This window comes from Protopterus annectens, chromosome 6.part0 (assembly GCF_019279795.1).
Source record: "Protopterus annectens isolate FY-2018-M chromosome 6.part0, PAN1.0, whole genome shotgun sequence".
NCBI classification, from domain to species: domain Eukaryota; kingdom Metazoa; phylum Chordata; order Ceratodontiformes; family Protopteridae; genus Protopterus; species Protopterus annectens.
In genome coordinates, this window is record NC_056737.1 from 1,782,641,356 (window position 1) to 1,782,661,182 (window position 19,827).

General features: G+C 39.4%; 1 protein-coding gene across 2 annotated transcripts in view; it reads right to left on the reverse strand.

Annotated features, from left to right (window-relative positions):
* The window catches only part of CALCRL (calcitonin receptor like receptor), a 932,649-nt gene that overhangs the window by 275,164 nt on the left and 637,658 nt on the right, over positions 1 to 19,827 (reverse strand). For both annotated transcript variants that reach the window (XM_044075151.1, XM_044075152.1), the window contains one exon: positions 888 to 985. In XM_044075151.1, coding sequence (XP_043931086.1) covers positions 888 to 938 — 51 coding nt within the window. In that variant the 5' untranslated portion in view covers positions 939 to 985. The remainder of the gene's footprint in view (positions 1 to 887; positions 986 to 19,827) is intronic.

Below are 19,827 nucleotides of genomic sequence, written 5' to 3' on the forward strand. Positions count from 1 at the left end.
AGTAATAAGCTATAAGTGATTTAGGGTTATATTGCTGCAGTACTTAGAAGCAATAACTGGTGTGATATTTCAAAGTACATGGTGCAGCATTTATAGGTAATAAGCTGTATGTCATTCCGGAATACATTGGTGCAGTACTTGTTGCTCCTGAGGGGAACCACTTTACTCTCCATGCCTACCATCCATCAGTTCTTCACCACTACCACTGCCCATTCATTTCCCACCCATGATGACAGTCACAGCTGATTAATTCCTATGTCAGATGAAGGAACCTGCTGCTTGAGTCATCATTCTGACAGCTATGGGGGTACACTTAAAACCAAATCATCCACAAGCATACCTTAATGAAGCAACTGGGTCAGTATGTAAAGATGGTAGTCGCTGTCCTCCACATATTATTAACTCTTTAAATTTCCAGCCACCCATTAAGCATATGACACAGCCATTGCCACCCATTAAGCATATGACACTCCCATCCCTGATCCATGGAGGTGTTGTTGGTTTTACTTCATTGAAACACGTGCCATATTAGCTCCTCTCCCCAGAAGAGGCATGGAGCCCAGTAATTCCTCTTACAGTCTGGTCCAACACTGTCTATGCTGCTAGTTGAACCCATGTCACATGAACTGATGTCTTGGTTTTATCCCTGTACATCATACAGCTAGATGCCTTAGTAAAGCACATACACAGTGATCATGAATAATTTGCAATGCATAATTATGATTTAGCTGTGTGTTTTTCTTGAATACTTAACATAATGCTGTTACTGCAATATCAGTGATGACTTTTTTCTTTTATTGATTGATTGATTTTTTTTTTGTCCTCTGAATGTTTTCCTTTTGACATTGGCATTTGTAACCATGGTAGAAGAGAAGCAGGACAGTTACCTCTATAACAAGAAAAAGGAACAAAAGAGCGACTGTTCTGACAGATCCCATGGTTATTCTCAGCAGCGTAGTAACTGACAGCTATGGGTTTGTTAATTCTGAAAAACAAAAACATATAACATGATAATAAGTAAGATAAAACTGGCCATCTCATCAAGCATTAATTTATCTTGTAAGGTCATTCATACATGGACAGGTTATAAGGCAAATTTCAAGCATAATGGTGCACAACACCTGGTATTCATGCAGAAAATTAAAATGTCATTGTCAGACTTACTACTATGATAAAATAACACCATTACAATCTATTGCTTTAACAGAGTAAAAAATAATGTGAAGGAAATAAACATCTGGTGCTGTTAACTGCTATCTGGCATCTGATGCAAAGCATCAGTCTTAAGTGCAGCTCTACCACTTGATGAAGTCTGGATAGCATACCTTAACAATAAACACTTCACCTAGCAGAATTAGCTCAGACTGATGAACGCCATCCACAAATGTGATTTAAAGTGCCAAGTTATTAATATCTTTAAAATGCATTGCACTGCTGCAGAGTGATGATGGTGTTATTAAGGTGTAGGCTAAAATAACACAAATATACTTGAATCAGTATAACTGCCAGTTCTGAATCTTATAATCTCTGTGTGCTTAATGTGTGCCCCCACATAAGGATTTTATTTTCATAAATCAAAACTAAAGCCATTAAGATGGAGAAAAAAGCTGGCAAATAAACTACAGAATGTTCTTTTAAAAAGAATCATGTTATTATTCAAAATGATTAATGTTTTCCTCTTTCCTCCATGGGCTGACATAAACTCTCCAGGTCCCCTCCTTGTACATAAATATAATCTTTTCTAAGGACACACGTCACACAGAAAAGGAAAAGTTAATGAAAGTCACTACTGTTCTTTGCGAGCCAAGTTTCTATCAGCATCAGTGTCAACATGTCATGCAGATGACAGAGTAAATATATTTGTCTCACTAGTTACCTGAGGTGACACTGAAAAGTATCTTTAGTTGCAGTGAACGTTACAGCTACACCTCTCAATAATTTGGGTCAGACTAGGGCTGCCTGCCAAATTAAGTATCCATGTAGTGCTTACATAATACTGTTGTTCATGAAGTCAAGCTAATATTTAAGATGATGGTGCAAATATGACACTACATAGTAGATGAAATTTGACTGAACTATGACAAAAATAACATTTTTAAATAAATATTAACCCTGATCTCTGGATGATTATCACTATTGAAGTGACACCCTGATACCATCTGTAAAAATGGGAAAAGGGTTTGTGGATGGATTTATCTATGAATGTCGGGTTTAAAAAAACAGGTAAGTAGATCGGCTGGCATAGTTGATCATATAATCCACCAAAACCCATTAAAATGCAACTATCAGTAAGAAACATATAAGATACCCAGGGGCATATAACTGCTATACTTCAGAACAGAAGTGTGCATTATAATAGGAAAATAAAATTGGCAGATGTAATCCACTCCAGTCACAAAAGGCTGATTTTTATAACCACTGAAGGCTATGGGATTTTTTTCCCATTTCTGATATAATTTTGTAGAATTTTGGAAAAGAAAACAAATGCACCATGTTGTTGCAGAAGTGAGCATGGTACAGAAATGCAGACACTCACAGTCTTACAATTTTTCACTCATGACAGTCACAGCAGAGTTTTATGCCATTAAATTGCCAGAAGTTATTTTTATGAACTGTCAGCAAGTGGTAACAGACTGTTAGCGCAGTTATGGTACAACATATCCCCAGAACCTTTGATCTTTTTTAATCTGTTTCACTCTTAAAACTCAAAACAATGGCATACATCTACATCCCGGTAACCACGCTAGCCCAGTATGATACTGCCACTTTGTTAATCCTGTTTCTTCTATTATTAATGTTATCAAGCCTTCCCATGATTTTCATCTCTTTGCACTTCTCTGAATTTTTGCTCTCATCAAATTCCTTCTGATAAGTGCTTTCGAACAGTGAACAGCAGAGAGCAAACAGTATTACCGCATTCCTTTTTCTTGGGCCATTTTTTACTTTCCTGTTCATTTTTTTACTGAGTTTGTTAAAAAAAAGTGCATGTCTTGTAAAAAAAAACATTACCATGTAGTTTCTTCAGCAAAGAAGGTGACAATACTATTTCTAGGGTAGCAGCGGTGGGGCAGCGGTTAGTGTTACTACCTCACAGCAAGAGGTTCTCCGGTTCGATCCTCGGCTAGGGTGCCTTCTGTGTGGAGTCTGCATGTCCTCTCCTGTGGTCGCGTGGGTCACTCCGGGTGCTCTGGTTTCCTCCCACATCCCAAAGACATGTAGGTGGATTGCACACTCTAAATGTTGTAGGTGGATTGCACACTCTAAATTGGCCGTAGGCGTGAGTGCATGTGTGTGTGCCTTCTGTGGAAGGTTGAGCGCCGGGCTGGCAACTCGACACCATAAAAACTCCACTGCCAATCATGAGCGGACAGGTGATCCACTGTGGTGACCCCTAACTGGGAAAAGACGAAAGAAGTACTATGCATTCAGGGGCTGTTTTTTTTTGCTGCAGGAACATTAAATATCTATGGCATTTGGGTTTACTGACTGTAGTTTTTAACTTGCTTTTTTTTTTTTAACAACATCAAAATGATGCAAACGATTTTTCTTTTTTTTTTTTTTAACAACATCAAAATGATGCAAACAATGATTACTCAGTGTAATCTTAGACAAAGTACAGCTGTGTAAGAAATTGCTATAGAAGTAGATGTCCTACTGAACACTGTTGCAGTATTCCATTATTGATGGGTTATCCTGCCTGAGAAAATCTGATGTCCATCCAGCATATCAAAGCTAATACCTTCCAAGGAACAATACATCATGAGCATGACAGCAACCTATGGGCTTAGGGGTGCATAAAGAAATGTAAAAGCTTAAGATCCTCAGATTGTCTAGAGCCAGGGGACCTTGGAGGACCCTGGGTAAAATAATAAAGAACTAGTACAGCTAAGAAGAGGGAACTGTTCTTCCCTCAGTCTACAAGGTATAGACAGGCAAAAAAGACAAAAAGGGGGATGGAGGGAAGGATAAAACACTGCAACAGTGACCACCAGGGCATCTACTGTTATGGTTAGTTCTTATCCAACCATGCTATGTCCTTCCTTCTCTATTTTGTGGGGTAACTTGTACTGATGGCCCCCTGTCTATGTGGAGAAGAAGAGGTACTCAATGTTTTCTGGACCTGAAGGGAGTCACTAACAAGATTTTTGGTTGGCCCTTGGATCTTCAGGAAAACCTTTGATATTAAAGGTGAGGAGGCATAAAATAACTCACCCCTAGTAGAAGTACATGACATCCATTCTGCAGGCCTGGAGACAATGGCTCCTAGAGCAGAACAGCTTGAGCTGTCTCTTCTGGGAAGAGGCCTATCTGTGGACTATGTCCAAGAAGATCTCTCTGTTCAACATCCATTTCTTGGGGTCTTCCATGGATCTACTTATTGGGTCTACAAGAACCTTGTCTTCTAGCAGCCTGCATGGACAGTTTTGCTTTTGTTATGTAGTCCTCATGCCAACAGGGCTAGTCTGCATAGCTGCTAGAACTTGCCCCCCCACACATATTTACAAATGCACATGACTGTAGTGTTGTCTGTGAAAATCCTGAGGGGGCCTGGGTTCCAGAGGTTGGAAAACACATGAAGGGCTTGAAAAATGTCCATTTCTTTTACACTGATATACTCTTGTATATCTTTAAGGGACCACCAGCCTTGAATCCTTGTGGGGCATATCCACTCACCCAAGCCATAGTTGATGCATCTATATAGAAGCCTTGGTTGGGTTTAAGTAGGCAGAAGGTTAGTCCTGGATTGAGTTAAATTTGAGAAATCTATCATTGCAACTCCTTCTTTAGAAAGTGCAAGAGGAAGATTTGGATGTTCAGTGGGTGACAGTGCTAAGACAAAAAGGACTTCAAGTACCACTGAATCTTTCTCATGTGCGGACTGGTGAATGGTACCATGGGTATTGCAGTCCCCATGCTGTCCAAAGTTCTTTGGATTGTTTCTGCTGAGGTTGACTCCAGCTGAAGCAAGGACTGGAAGTAGCTAGACAGATATATGACTATTGCCTGAGGGAGAAAGGCTGTTATTGAGAGGGTATTCCGTCTTCAACTTGAGAAGATAAGATCCATTGAGGGTATCAGAGAAACCCAGTCTTTCTTAAAACAACATTGTAAAGCTGAGGTCCAACCGGAAAGTATCCTAGGAGGAAAACAGGATAGGAAAAATGCCCAGGTAGGGAAATATTTGTATACCCCTGGTTCTGCAAAAGACAAAGGTTGGAGCAGTGCACTTTGAGAATACCTGGGAGCAGTAGATAGACCAAAAGTTTAAGCAAAGAAAAAGTGCAATGGAAAAACAGAGAACCTGAAAAATTGTCTGCAGGTGGTATAAACAGGGATGTGGAGGTATGCATTCTTCAAGTCTAGCAGCACCTGATAACCCTGTGGAAAGATAAAAGGAAGTAGATTTTGCAAGAAGATCATCTTGAAAGATTGTACTTCCAGAAAGGTGTTGAGGTGAGACAAGGCCTGTACGTGCCTCCAAGTATCCTCCTTCCTAGGAACGAGGAAGAGTCTTGAATAAAAACATTTCCTAGGCCTAGGAGTAGAATAGGGTCTATAGTCCCCTGGGAAAACAAAGGTTGTGAATGAGGGTTAGGATGAGGTGAGCCTAACTGGGTAGGGAGGAGGGGATTTTTTCTCAAAGAGGGCACTTCCCTCCCAAACAATTTGTGGCCATGTTGGATGATGGACAAGAAACATTTGTCTGTAGTAATGAATTCCCAAACTAGGAGGGACAGAGTGAGTCTTATGGACAAAGGTTTTTTTGGATCAAGGAAGGAGAGGGGAGGCAGAAGACAGTTAGGCAGAGGCTAGTTTGTCTGGACAAAGCACTTTCCAGATTTAGATGCTCTGGTAGGTTTCTCCTGAAATCTTTTCTTTGCCTGTTTTCATCCCTTTTCGGGGGTTGGGGGTGTTGCCCGCTATGGACAAAGGAAGTAGGCTTGAAAGGATGATTCCTTTGCTACCACTTCCTTGAAAGGATGACTCCTTTGCTACCTAGAAACTGAAGAAAGAAAAATCTGTTTGAAATCCTGCATTTTTTTCCCTTCTCCTGCAGTGCTTTGAAAAGTTTGGCTGCAGTAAAAGGTCCCTATAAAGGGAAGAATCCAGTAACGTAGCCTTGATATCCTCCAGGAGGGACTGAAGGCAAAGCAAGGCAAATCTGAGGATGACAGATCCAATAGCTGCAGCCCTGGAGGAAGCTTCTGCAGCATCACAGCTGCATTTAATGAAATGATTGATTACTTGTGTAGCATTATTGATGCACAAGACCTGTGCCTTATGCTTGGAATCATCTAAATTAGCCATAGTTTTATTTAACAATCTTAGAATGGAAAAAAGGAGTTTTATCATCTGAGTTTAATAAAGTTAAGACCATAAAGGCTAAGGTGACACAGGTGTAAATCTTTTTACCAAACCTGTCCATGGCCCTACTACCTCTGTCTGAAGACAACACATTATTGGCAGGTAAAAGCTTAGAGGGCTTATCAGTGGAGATAGAAGGGTTCACAGGGACTTTATAAAACCTATTAGGCTTTTTGGGAACTGGAGGTTGGGAATCAGGGGAAGTAAAAGTGGATTGCAAAAGCATCCAGGAAGGCTTCTAAAACCAGGGAACAGATGGGAGTTTAGGAGCTCCTACCTCAAGGAAATTATTGTATCTCTTATGTATGTCAATGACTTGTCTGGATTCTCATTCAAGATGTTGCATCATCCTAGTTAAAGTCTCCCCAAAGGAGCTTTCTTGTATGGAAGATTCAGGGGGGACAAGGTATCTTCTTTATCTGAAGCAAGTTGTCCAGTAGAATGAATCTGAAGTGAGTATGTTAAGGAATCCTCTTCTGAATCAGATTCCTCCTTCACCTCAGATGAGAATTCATGTTGCCCCTTCAGAGGAGGGGGGATTGTGAAGGAGTCGCAAGGAAGGAAGGAAGGGGGCTTCAAAGACCAAATGATCTTGTATAAGCCATGTGAGGAATTCAAGCCATTCCTTTTCCTGAGACGTCTAAGTGGAAGAAACCTGCTTGTTTTTTTCATTTCTTTTTCTTAGGCAGGATATCATCTCTAATAAAGCCAGATTGTACAGAACCCTGATGGACCTCAGTTAAGGTGTCTGGTACCTCTTCATTAGGTATGCCTTCAGGTCTTTCTGAGATGATCACCCTAGGTCCCCCCTTCTCTACTATCACATCAGGCTCTGTCTGGTCAGACGTGTGGTAGCAGATACCATACCAGCTTCAACAGGATCATGGTAGAGGTTGTCTTAGAGGGAGTTGGATGCACTGCGGATTCCTGTAGCATCTCAGGGGAAATATCTGAATCAGTCTGGGCAGCAGAAAATTCAGGCCTTGCTTTCTTGATCTTCTTTTTGGATGCGAGAGGGATGTCTGAGGTTGAGATGTACACCATCTTGCTTTGCATGTGGCATTTCAAACATTGCACATCTAAGTAAATATTTAAGGGGAAAAGTCTAGTTTGAAGGGTTTTTGTGATTAATGATTGGCAGATTTTACAATTTCTGCAGTTGTGCTCAGCTCCTTAACAAAACAGACACCAGGAGTGGAGGTCTTTAAAAAGGACATATCTACCACAGCCACACTTCCCTCTCTTAGCTGAAATAAACAAATTGTATGTATGAAAAACAAGGGTAATGAAGGTTCCTTAATGGGGTACTTATGTGAATAAATCTAGGTAATGGTAGTGTCAATGACAAAAAGGCATTCAAATTGACAGGAGTCAAGATCTTACTTTTGAACTGGCAGCAAGATAGTCTAAGGATCTCACACTCATACATCTGCTTATCTACCCCCACACCCACAGACAGCGTTCATATGCCAGAGGCATGGTGCGTCAAAAAGGCTTGGGCTTTGGTATGCAAACAAGACATCAGGTACTTTGGACAGGATATCCCATCAGAATTGGAAAACTGCAACAGTGACCCAAGGAAGAACATTCACAAATACGTTTACAGACCAAAGCAGCTCAATGAATTATAGCTTTTGATATAAACTGAGACAGTTATGGCTTTTGATACAAAATGTGATCGGTGTTTGATGCCCCTGTCTATGTAATTGCAAAGATAAGATTTTCAGAGCTTCACACACACAAACACATGCACCTTCATGCATGTACTCACAAAAACACACAGAAGTAAGTAAACATATGCTCACAAGCTCATACACGTACACATGCAGACACACACACACACACACACACACACACACACACACACACAAACATACACACACACACACACACACACACACACACACACACACACACACACACACACACACACACACACACACACACACACACACACACACACACACACACACACACACACACACACACACACACACACACACACACACACACACACACACACACACTTTAATACTTTTAATACTGCCTTGGAGCCCATTTCATTTTAATTGTTGCTGCCAGCTGAATACAGTTTTACTGGGTGCCTGTTTCACAGATGCGTTATTTTATACCATGTTTAAGTTGTATCTTGTGAAGATAATTTTCATCATTTGTATGTCATTGCCTTCTGTGTACATCCCTGTTATGTATCTTTAACTGTAACAGCAATAAAGACATGCCTTTACCAGCTTCTTGATGTAGAGGAATGCAACCTTAGCTAGAACCCTGATGACCTGGATTTGATTAGTAGTCCAGGCACTGCAGTAAGTAACTGGGCAAAGACAGAAATGATAAGAAAGTACCAGCTCATTGGATGAGGAGAGGTTTATGTCTCAGGCAGAACTTCTATTTAAAAGATTAACAGGGCTGATAAGGGACTACATCTTTTAGATGTTTACCTGTTGGGCACTTGTTGAGACAAGTGTGACACAAGCTAGTGATTATAGCAAAATGCCTTGATGGATATCAGGGTAACAGCTGTCTTGAGATCACATCTTGCTCAACTAGAAAGCAAATAAGGCAACACTGCCAGCAGCCACAGGACAAACTTTTGAACAAAAACATGTCATATTTTCATTCCCATAGGTTCATAGGTTTATAGGGGTGTACTAGGCCAATGGCCCTGGAGCCTTTACAAGCCGAGCCCATAGAAGAGCCCTAGCAGTGTGCCGCCCGATGTTAGTTCCTTCTATACTGTGCAGTATGAAGGCAATGAAAAGGATCAGACATTAAATGTTCCTTAAGTAACCATATTGTACTATCTCCTCTTGAAGTGTAAACTGTTTGCTATTTAACTGATCTTCCATTTTCTACCCCATGTTTAAACTATGCTACTGCCTCAGGACCTATTGTATGGCTGCCTAGTTGATTATATAACCATTAATTTATTCATTAATTCTATTTTTATCAATTACATTTACATTAAGTTAATGGTTGTCAAGCAAGCAGGGGCCCTTTGCAGCATTAAGTACGCTCAGGTAACAGAAACCAGTGCTGGACAGAGAAGTAGCCTGTCACATGAAGCGCGCGCACACACACACACTCACACACACACACACACACACACACACACACACACACACACACACACACACACACACACACACACACACACACACACTCCTGCAAGCTCACCATTCACAGTTTTGTAAAACTTGGACAATTATCATTTCATATGCCAAATATCATGTCCTTAGATCCTTTCTAGTTTAGTGCCCGAGTTTCCCGGTTAACCAACTTTGATAAATTTGCCTGCTATGAACTTCATATTGTCTATGCATGCTACAGTAAGTAGCTAGAGGAGAACATTGATCAAGATGAGTAAAAATAACCAGATAATTCTTTAAAACCATTTTATTATTATTATTATTATTAGGTGGTGGTGCGGCGGTAGCATTGTTGCCTCACAATAAGATGTTGTCCTGTTCGATTCTCAGCTAAAGTGTCTTCTGTGTGGAGACATGCATGAATGGGTGTACCTTCGTTGAAGGTTGTGCGTCAGAGCTGGCAACTCGGCATGTAAAAATCTACTGCCAATCATTAGCGGACCGGAGTTCCGCTGTGGCGACCCCCTAACCTGGAAAAGCTGAAAGACTCAACAACAACATTATTATTATTATTATGCAGACAACTTTCTGAATGTTTTTGTGAAGACATTTATTTAGAAGGTGCTCATAGCAAAGTGCTGCAAAATGCACAAATGATGACTGCATGGCATAGTAACATTAATTTGATGCCTGAACCTGCTGAGAACTGTAAGTTATAAATGATAAATCCAGCCAGTAATTCCAACCACAGACAAATAAAAAAGACTTAGCTATTGCTTTCAGATGACTGGAGGAATGGATTAAAGAGTGTAAAAGCATTATTCATGAAGTTCATAAAATGTAGAAAGGTAAAGAGAAAAGTAGCACAAAAGCATATAATGAAAAGACTTGTTTCTTGTAATGTGTAAATTGTACAAAACTAGATAGAACAGTCAAGAGGGTGTTTTGTGAGAACATAGTCTTTGAAGAGGAGTTAATGTGTGGGGATAGGATTTAGTACGGATGATCTGTAAATCAGCATATGGCTAAAGAGTTTGTGCTATATAGGGATAAGAGAAATGATTGTTTAGAACAGGTGTATGAGTGAGTAGTTAGAATGAGCTGTGTTGGGTGTGCTGTTAGAGATGAAATAGAAAAAATGAAAAGGACTGCAGGGGTTGGTGTGGGAAAGCAGCAAAGTGGACCCAACCCTAGTGTGGCACCAGCACATCTGTGTGCCAGAAGAGAAGCCGAGCCATAAAGAGTGAAAGGACCAGAAAACACTCACTTTACTTTCACAAAGCCAGCGGTACTTGCCCACCCTTATATTTACCTTGTTAGTGTAAAGAAGTAGTGTTCTCAGTGACAAACATATTTATATACTTTTCTATAAAAATGTCATGCTCTGATTTGTCACTGCACACACATATGACATGCTACTGCCTTCAGTATAGGGCTGTAAGCTGAGATGAACCATTGATGTTGTTTCCTATATAGGCCACTTTGATGCATAGCTTGAAAAATGGAACACTTAGAGACAAGCCAGCCTGAGTTCATACAGGAACTCAGTTCAGTTCTGTTTGGGTGCGAATTCTGACTTAATTCTGATAAGCAGATTTATTATATCACTTTAAGAGTGTTTTAAGGGGTACTGATCTATATATTTAGAAAATGGATATGAACATAATGTTAGTAACATTATTTTGGCTTTATAGTACTCCGAGATGAGCATATTACTATTAATTCTGAGCTCAGACATAACTTAAATGTGTGCATATATTATTCCAATGTCTTGCTAGTCCTCTTTTCATTTTAGTCTCCAATTTACATTCATTTTCTGCATTTATTTGTGCATTTTCTTTCTATATCTCATTTTCTTATATTATTGCTAATGCTCTAAACTTGTCTCAGAGTCGTGTTATTTATATTACATTTGTCATGTAAGAATTCAATTTGGTGTTTGGTTGAGAAACTAAACAGTTCATGTCATTTAAAATTTCCTGTGTTACATCCTCTGCATCTATCATTTCCCGTAGATTGGAGCAATCATAAATATTGCCAATCTGTTTCCACATCCAGGTCATTTACTACAGACTTTGAACAATAATGGTTCAAACCGTGGCTCCTGTGGGATCACATTCAGCAATTTCCACTCTGTGGTTACACCCCTTATAACCATTTAGTTTCCTGCCTTTAATCAGTTTATATCATTCTAAGCATACCTTTCGAGTCCAGAAATCTTTTTTTTTTGTTTGTTTCATTCTTTCTTTTCTACTGATGTGCACTTCATAGCTTTACCAGAAGCTTTTAGCCATGTTATCAGTAATGCTGTGTCTGTCTTACTTGTTCTACATTTAGATATCAGTTACTGAAAAAAAAAAGTTTATTTCCTCTTTAAAACACATTTAAAATTTACTGTTCGCAGTTTACATTAAAACATCAGGCTTCATGAAAATTTTAATAATTACTTCTGCATAAAACAAAGGATGTCTTTTGCATCTTGTTCTAACATGTCTTGCACAAGTAGCATGCATCATATATCACGTTATCATGGTACTACAAATGTATAAAGAAACAGAAACACAATTTCCTGGCAAAACGGCCCCTTTGTATCAGGAAATTTCCTGCATAGGTGTCTGCATGCAAACTGCCCACCACCACAGGCCCTTTCTGTCCCTGTTTTTCTTTTCATTATCCTTCCAATGTTGTTGTTTGTCTTTTCCCGGTTAGGGGTCGCCACAGCAGAACTCCTGTCCACTAATGATTGGCAGTAGATTTTTTATGGTGCCGAGTTGCCAGCCCAACGCCCAAATTTCAGCGAAGGCATGCCCGTTCACGCATGTCTTTTGGAGGCCACTCGACCACGGTGAGGACATGCAGACTCCACACAGAAGGCACTCCAGCCGAGAATCGAACAGGAGAACCTCTTGCTGTGAGGCAACAATGCTACCGCTGTACCACCGTGGCTTCATTCATTCTCCTTCTAATACTGTATTTAAATCCTACACACCATCTGTTAAAACAACATTCCTAGAAGCAGTCCGAAGGGATTGTGGACATCTTGACGTCTTTCAGGCACAGTATCTATACATGTAAGGCTAACCCTACCTTGTGAATAATTCAAGAGCATTAAAATGCATTGACCCCTGTGTAAGTCAAACTCATAAAGCTGATAATGATGTTTGTGCATCAGTTTAATGAAGTTGCATTTACTCATGTTCAAAAACAAACAAAAAAATGTGGAAACTTCTCTGTGTGGAAGATCTAAGATTCCCTAGAGTTCAGGCATCTAATAAAAAACATAATTTGAATTTCCCACCTAATAACAGGTGGTAGAAATACTCTCTTTAAAAACATTCCAAACTATAAACCCACTAATGAAAGTAGGGAAGAACAAGCTGGTTCAAGCTGAATCTTCTTTATTAAAAAATGCAGTTTCAAGGCTTTGAGGGTGTACATGCAAGCTGCTACCATGTGCTCTTCTACCTTACTGTCCTTCTTATGAAAAGGATCTGCAAAAGCATTTTAAGATAAAAATAACAATATACTATATGCTTATAAGATACTACATCCTACTAATAACAGTACATCAGAAAAATGCACCTTGATGTTGGCATTTTCTGAACGGCTCCACGAAGTATTTGTACTAGATCTACAGATGAAATATTGATCCAGCAGTGATTTTGCCTGTTAGTGACAATGGCAGTAATATCACTGATGCGTAACTACTGAAAATAAGTAAGGGTTACATAAGGTGAGTTTCAAGTACAACTGCTCTTAGATCAAACAAATGAGTAAACTAAATCATACGAAAGAAATTATAATACATATAAATATTAAAAAAAGAAAGAAAAGATATTAAAGATGTTCTTGAGGCTTTAAAATATTTTATGAAAATATAAATAATAATGCAAATAACCTAAATAATGATGATATATTCCCTTACATCACCTATTTTAAAACAAGATAAGGATCCTACAGAGTGCTCATTATAGTGACCCATTTAACTTTTAAATGAGGACTATTAGATGTTCATGTCCATTTTAGCTAATAGAGTTAATCTACTTATACCTAAACTAATTAACAATGATCAAACTGGGTTCATTTTAAATAGACAAGTATAGGATAATATAATAAAAATACATACATTAATAGACTATGCACATAAAAATAAAAATAACTTTCTATCATCACTCTCGATTTAGATAAGGCTTTTAACTCGGTTAATTGCTTGTACATGTTTAAAATACTTAAAGTGTATAATTTCTCACCTGAGCTAATTGCATCAATTTCTAAGTTATAAAATAATGATTGCACTAATGTTAAAATCAGTTCTTTCCCTTCTAATTCCTTTAAATTACAAAAAGGCACAAAACAAGGTTGTCCATTTTTCACATTTACTTTTTTACATTAGCTATAAAACCCTTTGCCATTAGTATTAGATCCAATAAGAAAATGAATGGTATCAAAATAAAAGAAAATTTCAAACTAAAGATTCAGCTGTTTGCTCATGATATTTTATTAACAATAGGAAATATAGAAAATTCATTAGAACATATAATTAGCTGTAAGAGTCAGTATGAGAAAATCTTGAACTTAAGATTTAATCATAATAAAAGTGCATCATTAGTTAATAAAAAATTAAAAAAGCATACAAAAATATTCTAACTTCAATTGGAATAGCAGTTAAATGAAATACTATAGCAATAACCCATGCCTGGGTGTGGGTAATGCTGGATTTACCCACGGTTGGTGTGGTTTGGTCATGAGGGCGAAGCACGAGTGGCCAAACAAAGCCAACCGTGGGTAAATCCAGCATTACCCACACCCAGAAGTGGTTATTGCTATTATACAATGACATTATTTAAGAAAAAAAATAATTACTTTTCTTAAATAATGGCATTGCATAATGCCTCCTTGCTGCCCTTCCGCAGCAGACTGTCTGGTATCCTGCAGCAGTTCTGATGTACTGTGCATGTGTATGCCTACGCAGTACATCAGAGCTGTGGGCAAAAGTAACGGAAAAAGCAAGATCTCTGTTGCTTTTTACTGTTTCGCTATGTTAAATGGGTTTAACATAGCGAGAAAGCTTTAAAAAAAGCAACGGAGAATCTCCATTGCTTATTTTAAAGCTGTCTCGCTATGTTAAACCCATTTAACATAGCGAGACAGTTTTGAAAAAAAGCAATGGAGAAAACAAGATTTCCGTTGCTTTTTACAATGCACCTCGGCGTTCATCAAAATCTACTGCCAATCATTAGTGGACTGGAGTTCCGCTGTAGCAACCCCTAACCGGGAAAAGCCAAGAGACAACAACAACCGGATTTTCCACATGTGGAGTCTGGCATAGGGTAGCATGGGAATCGTGATGCTATGAGCCCTTGTATGCAAAGTAGTCCTGGCAGAGATGGAGGTTAAGAGGAGCAGGTTGTGAAGTAGTTGAGGAGAGTGTCCACTTTTTGAGGAGGGAAGAAAGCCATCATCTGAGCTGTTCTTAGTCTGCATCCAAGGAAAATCTAATCCTGGGAAGGACTGAAAGAGGAATTGCTGGAATTTATGGTGAACCCCAGGCCTTGAAGCAGGGAAATCGTGAAGGCTAGGTTTTCTTTTAGAGTGTCTGGGAGGGCTGCTTGAATTAACAGGTCATCCAAGTAAGGGTAGATCCATATTCCTTGGAGTCTGACAGGAGCTAAGAATTTTATGAGGGCAAAGCACAGCACTGAAAATGACAGGAGGCAACAAAAAAGTGTAAAAACTTCCTATATTGTGACATTTTGAGAAAAAGTTTGAGCTATGACAGGTCTAGAATTGGTCTACAAGGACCCTCTTTTGTGGGAACTAGGAACATTCTTGAGTAAAGCTCTCTTCCATTTTATAGAGGAGGAACTTTTTGAAAAGTTCCTTTATTTAGCAAGTCCTGTAGGATTTGTGGGAACAGATGAATCTGATCCGGGGGGGGGGGGGGGGCTTGTGGAATGACCATTAAGGGAGGGACAGATTTATACACTATGTAAAGGGCCCACTGGTTGAGGGAAGATGAAAAGATGGGCACTGGGAAAGGGGGATATTTGAGAGGTTTGCCAGGTAGTCACAGACTACTTGGTCTGTCTTGAAAGGTGGGCTTTTGGGCAGGAGTTTGGTGGGATCTGGAAGATCCCTGTCTTTAGGCCCCTTTTGTATGAGAAGGAGGGGAACTGCGCTGTTTCCTCCTGACAATCTGTGTCTTGGAAGGTTAATTTCTGTGGTACTAAGGGACTGGGGACACAAAGACGTTTTTCAGTTCCTTAAGATCTTTCCCTTTTTCATGCAGGAACTTGAACAGGGTTGCAGCTTCAGCACAAAAAGGGCATCATTGTCCAGAGGTGCAAACATAACTTTAGCCTTAATATCTTCAGGTAAAGGCTGCAGTCATAGCCATGAGTACCTCCTAAGTACAGAACCTGAAGCAGTTGACCTTGCTTATACCTGAGCTACATCATAACTGCATTTAGTAGAGTGTCTAAGCACCTGGGGCTAGGTGGAGTAATGAGGCAAGCCGTGCTTTGGCTGGGGCATCAGGATTGTCTGATATCAGCTTAGAAGATGGGAAAGCAAAGCCAGGACATATTTTGACATGTGGGTCTGGTAGTTAATGGCTCTGAAAGCCAGGGTAGAGAAGGTATACACTTTCTTCCCTAACCTTTCCATCATTTTACTATCCTTGTCTGAAGAGAGCAGATTCATATAGGGATGGAATTTGGACAGTTTGTCTGCAGACAGAAAGAGAGAGAGATAATTGCAGGGTCTGCAGGAGGATATTTGAAAAGGAACTTACTGTCCTCAGGAACCTTATAGAATCTATCAGGCCTTTTAGTGGTTGGAGGTTGAGAATCTGGAGTCTTAGACATGGAGAGAAAGGCATCCAGAAAGGTGTGGAGAACATGAGGAATGGTGGAGGGAGAAGGAGAATCTATCTGCAACAGGTCATAGTAGCTCTTTTTAACTTCAGATATTTCACTATTTTCCCATATGAAGTGATCTCTTGTCCTGGAAATAGTTTCTCTAAAGGATGAATCTTTCTCTGGAGAATCCCCACTGTTGGAATCTAACTGAGGGGAGCATAGGGGTGACTCGATTTGGGAAGTATAGAACAAGGATTCATAAAGAGGAGGAATCTTCTTCTTCACTAGAGGCCTGCTGTTCCTCCACTGATCTCTTGGGAGTGGGAGAAGGGACAGAGATGGGTGATAGTCCTGAGGATGGGTCTAAAGCCATGAAGGCATTTAAAATTCCCTGTGAGAAGGCCTACCAATCAGGAGATGGAGAAGCATGTTCTTGTATCTGCTTCTTTTTACTAGGAAGATCCATCCTAGGTTGGGATGAAATAGCTGACATAAGACTTGGGTTTGTGTCAAGTGAAAGAATTGCTAGTAATGATGGAGGTGGAGGGGATAGAGGAACACCGATTGGGACATCTGAGATAGTGGGCTGTGAATCACTCTTATTGCCTTGAATGGACATTTGCATTGCCTCTGCAGACATGCTAGTGGTGCCCTCCATAAAGGCTTCTGAAATGGTACCCACTGCAGGTTGGGAACCAGAGATCAAACAGGCCCACGACCTGCACTGACCTTGAGTGGAACTTTTGAATCTAGAAGCACAGCTGAAGATAAGGGCCTAACCTTTTTGGCCTTCTTTGGTGGCTCACTGGATGGATTTGCTGTGCCCTCTATCCCAAAAGCTAACTGTTTCAGACATTGGTTCTCAAAGTAGATGTTCAAGGTTAACAAGTGATTACGAAGGGTCTTGGAGATGAACCTCTGGCAAATCCCACAAGACTTATAATTGTGCTACGACTCTAGGCAAAACAAACACTGATTGTGGCTGTCTTGTGTGGAATCACACATCCACAACCGCACTTGCCTTTCCTAAATGACATCAACCTCAAAAATATGCGGCAGCAAGGAAAAACAAAGAGATTTCCCCAATGGGGCACTTCTCTGAAAACACTCGGTGATCAGACGAATGGTTGAATCTATCGTTCGGACTGGTGGCAGAGAAGTTCTTTGGAATGGTACATGCCAACATAACCTTTATGGCCTACGTTGCCTGTCTTGCCTTTAATCAGGCTATAAAACCCAACAATTATATTTTACTAATTAAAGACAAACAACTTGTGCCCCATAGAAAGTAAATATCATTTAATAAAGAACAATACATGTAATATTATTTAAGTTCTTTCTTTAGAATATGCTGTAAGGATAATGCTTACAAAACTCATGCATGGAAAAATTCCAGTTAAGATCTCTTGGGCACATCATATTCTCTTAGCAAACTTATATGTCATATTCTGCTCAGAGGTGACATGTGCCTGACATACAAGGCCATGTCCAACCTGGAATTAATGGACATGCTCCACCTCAAAAAATCCAAATCCACCAAAACCACTAGAGCAAGCGACTTAAACCTTAGCACGGACATAAATAGGACGTGCTGGAGGGATAGATTTATCACTCAGAGACTCCCTATGCTGTGGAATAAAATCCCGGTCCATGTGAGGCAGAGCACCTCGCTGGCTCTGTTCAAGAGAAATCTTGACCTGTGGATGGGAGATCATAGGTTTACCCCGGGAATCATCTCTGTGTCACTACTGGACAGAGGCACAACAAACTAATGGGCACAGTATTTTTTCATATAAGGGGTGGCGTAAGCCACAAAAATTTGGGCTAGGCTTATAAATGCCTTAGGGCAGATAGCCTAGTATAAACCTATGAACCTTTGAACCTATATGCCTGCTAGATCTGTCACATCTGTACAGAGAATTAAGGCTGTGAGTTATTAACAGTTTGCTTCCTATACTTCCAAGTTTAATTTCCTTAATTTGTCCACTGTGTGAATGTGATCAATTACTTAACCAGATAATGCTCTTGGGCTGAGTCTTAAAAAACTCAATGTGGATTCAGTACCCTATTCTGGTTAAATAAATACAAATAATAATCATATAATCTTTCCATTTCATAATCCAGTTATTGCATCATCATTTCTGATTCTCTGACTTTATCTATCTTATCGATCATTATAAAAGCATGCTTTCGTTGTAAATTGTTAGTAGAGGTGGAACTACACAACAAATCCTAGATTCTATTGTTTCAAACCTCAGGATGCAATTCAACTTCAGACTCTCTCTCTCTCTCTCTCTCTCTCGCTCTTTATTGTATCATCATTTAATAAAGAACAATACATGTAATATTATTTAAGTTCTTTCTTTAGAATATGCTGTAAGGATAATGCTTACAAAACTCATGCATGGAAAAATTCCAGTTAAGATCTCTTGGGCATACCATATTCTCTTAGCAAACTTGTATGTCATATGCCTGCTAGATCTGTCACATCTGTACAGAGAATTAAGGCTGTGAGTTTTTTAACAGTTTGCTTCCTATACTCCCAAGTTTAATTTCCTTAATTTGTCCACTGTGTGAATGTGATCAATTACTTAACCAGATAATGCTCTTGGGCTGAGTCTTAAAAAACTCAATGTGGATTCAGTACCCTATTCTGGTTAAATAAATACAAATAATAATCATATAATCTTTCCATTTCATAATCCAGTTATTGCATCATCATTTCTGATTCTCTGACTTTATCTATCTTATCGATCATTATAAAAGCATGCTTTCGTTGTAAATTGTTAGTAGAGGTGGAACTACACAACAAATCCTAGATTCTATTGTTTCAAACCTCAGGATGCAATTCAACTTCAGACTCTCTCTCTCTCTCTTAATTTCTCTCTCACTGTCTCACTCTCTGTCTGTCTTTACCCCCCCCTGTTTATTGAAGATCACCTGTGAAACAGACCATGTGAAGTCCATCCAGAAAGATGGTTACTATGCTAGAGTATGTATGCCCAAGACCAAGGCACCAAAAGCATAGTTATTTTCAGGGGAGGTAAATAAGCAAAATAGAATACATGCTGTAACATTATTTAGTTTGACTTTTTTTGCTGTTGCTTTACAGAGCAACAGTTGTCAGTACTTGTGACCGAACCTGCAAAAAACACAAGTGTACTTTATCAGTGTACGCTATGCTGTATGTTACTCTATGGTACATGTTCATACACAGACTAGGACAACAAAAGAACTTAAATGTAACCCAACACAGCATTAAACCATGATATTGCCCTGATTTTACAGGGGATTTTTTTTTTGTACTCACTGGCCCAGAGCTGTTATGGAGAGTTATATTCTTTCCAGACTACAAGCATCTTAAAAACCTGAAACCTTTTCTGAAATATTATATTGGAAAAACATACCTTAAAACACTTACAAGTATTTACTTGACCTCAAAAGGTGCATACACATTTGTTGAAGTAGGCTGGCTCAGGTTATGAGGTTTGGAA